Source organism: Austrofundulus limnaeus, unplaced genomic scaffold, assembly GCF_001266775.1.
Source record: "Austrofundulus limnaeus strain Quisiro unplaced genomic scaffold, Austrofundulus_limnaeus-1.0 Scaffold866, whole genome shotgun sequence".
Classification (NCBI taxonomy): Eukaryota; Metazoa; Chordata; class Actinopteri; order Cyprinodontiformes; family Rivulidae; genus Austrofundulus; species Austrofundulus limnaeus.
The window spans coordinates 178,300-180,253 of NW_013953268.1; the positions used below are offsets into that span (position 1 = coordinate 178,300).

Genomic DNA, 1,954 nt, shown 5'->3' on the forward strand with positions numbered 1-1,954 from the left:
GAAAAGATCTCAGATCTTGAAAACACGTTTTTGACTGACACTTCTTTCTCACCATCAGGATATCCTCCTCTGTGTTCACCAGTTTATGGATGACTTTAAACACCTCAAAACATCTGCAGACAGGCAAGGCAGCAACAATCAACAGAGTTATAAAGTAACTAAGTACAAATACATTGTTAATGTAATTGAGTAATTATCTTTCAGCCTAGGTTTTACTTCTCCTTCTTACATTTTCACACAATTATCTGTACTTTCTACTCCTTCCATTTTTAATAAGGGCAAGAAGTATAAAGTCGTTACTTTTATTTCATTTCTGCTTGTTTTTATTCAGCTTGTTATTAAAAGAAGTATTGTACAGATAAACTGTGCCTCCTGGATTGAGTGAATATAACTGTGGTTGAATGAGACATAAATATAGATACTGTATAACATTTTGACACCATATTAGTTTGTGCACAATCCATCACAGCTCCACAACATGTCACGCTCCAGCAGGACACATCAGACTTTTGTAGCCTAAAGATGTATGTGTTTATTTACATATAAATATATACAGTATATATCTGAAACAGCTACATTAGTGTATCCTGACGTTTTTAATATTAATATTTTATTAGTCGTTTAGAAAAACGTTTTTTGGGGAGGCCACCTCCCAATAAATATTATTTTGGAAAATCTAAAATACTTTTACTTTTAATACTTAAGTACACTTTATGTCAGAAATTTACTTTTGATACAAAAAAATATTAGATACTTTAAGACTTTTACTAATATTCTTAGAGGAGGACTTTAACTTTCACCAAAGTATTTTTATGGTAAGATACTTGTACTTTTACTCAAGTATCACTTTGTGATACTTTATACAACAGTGATAATCAATGTATAATTTAACTGTAATTGATTATAAACTGCTGATGTTTTGAGAAATTCTTTGATAAATTAATGCAACAAAAAAGACAAATCAGTTTGGTTTTATTTAACCTGGCTTGGAAACATCTTCTTATACCACATCCTGAGATGATGTATAATCACACAAGTCATAAAGATCTGGTATAATTTTCTCAAACACAGTCCCTGAAAGTATCATTGGACTGATAATTAACATAAATGATTAAATTATTTGTACACTACAGTTAAATACGTTTTATATGTTTAATTTCAAACTATAAAACTCTGATAAAGCCCGTATAATGAGCCGCACTCATCCAGTGTCCTCCGCTGGCCCTTGCCGATAGCTGTCATGCTTTTCTCGATGTTGAGGTGCGGCTTCCTGTTGATCAGCTTCTCCATGGTAACGAAGCTGACTGAGCCATTGAGGTGCGCGTGAAGCTCCTGTTGACAAGTAAAGCGCTGACGTTAGCATTCAGTAAAACGATTTGTTCATTTTCCTCATTAATTCCCATTTTAAAGACTTTCTCGTTGTTAGTTTGTCATTAAATTTATAAACGTCACTTACCACCTTCGGCAGCTCCCGATAAAAGCGAGCATTTTCATCCATCTCAAAGTAAAAAGCGCTGCGAGTCAGCAACCTGCTGCTGTTGCGTTGTTTACATTTTCCCGAAGCACCACCTGGTGCAACGAAGAAACAAGTCCCTTCTGTGAGGAGGAAGGTTCCGCCAATCACGAAACTACTTTTACTGATCAAATTTGTTAATAAATACTATTTACGCTCAATGTTTTATTAGACAAACAAAAAATTTCGCCTCCCTGTATATTTAAACGGGCAACACTGCTACATTTGTTCACGCTAATGGTCACATCACGTGTTGATTATTGCCTCTCCCATCCATAAACTCCAAAACTTACATAAGAAGCTCAGTTGCTCGTGTCATTTCTAGAGCCTCCTCCCCCTTTTTTATGAGAAGATGCCTTTCTCATTAAATACAATATGAAATTCAGAAAAAAAAAGGGAGGGGGCTCTAGAAATGATACGAGCAACTGAGCTTCATATATA

General features: G+C 34.7%; 1 protein-coding gene across 1 annotated transcript in view; it reads right to left on the bottom strand.

Moving 5' to 3' along the window:
• Positions 1–1,570, bottom strand: part of mapda (N6-Methyl-AMP deaminase) — a 5,058-nt gene extending 3,488 nt beyond the window's left edge. Inside the window, exons 1-3 of the mRNA XM_014029197.1 lie at positions 1,457–1,570; positions 1,202–1,332; positions 53–113 (exon numbers count right to left, since the gene is read on the bottom strand). Of these exons, the coding sequence (XP_013884651.1) occupies positions 53–113; positions 1,202–1,332; positions 1,457–1,498 (234 nt within the window). The 5' untranslated portion in view covers positions 1,499–1,570. The remainder of the gene's footprint in view (positions 1–52; positions 114–1,201; positions 1,333–1,456) is intronic.
• Positions 1,571–1,954: the final 384 nt, after the last annotated feature.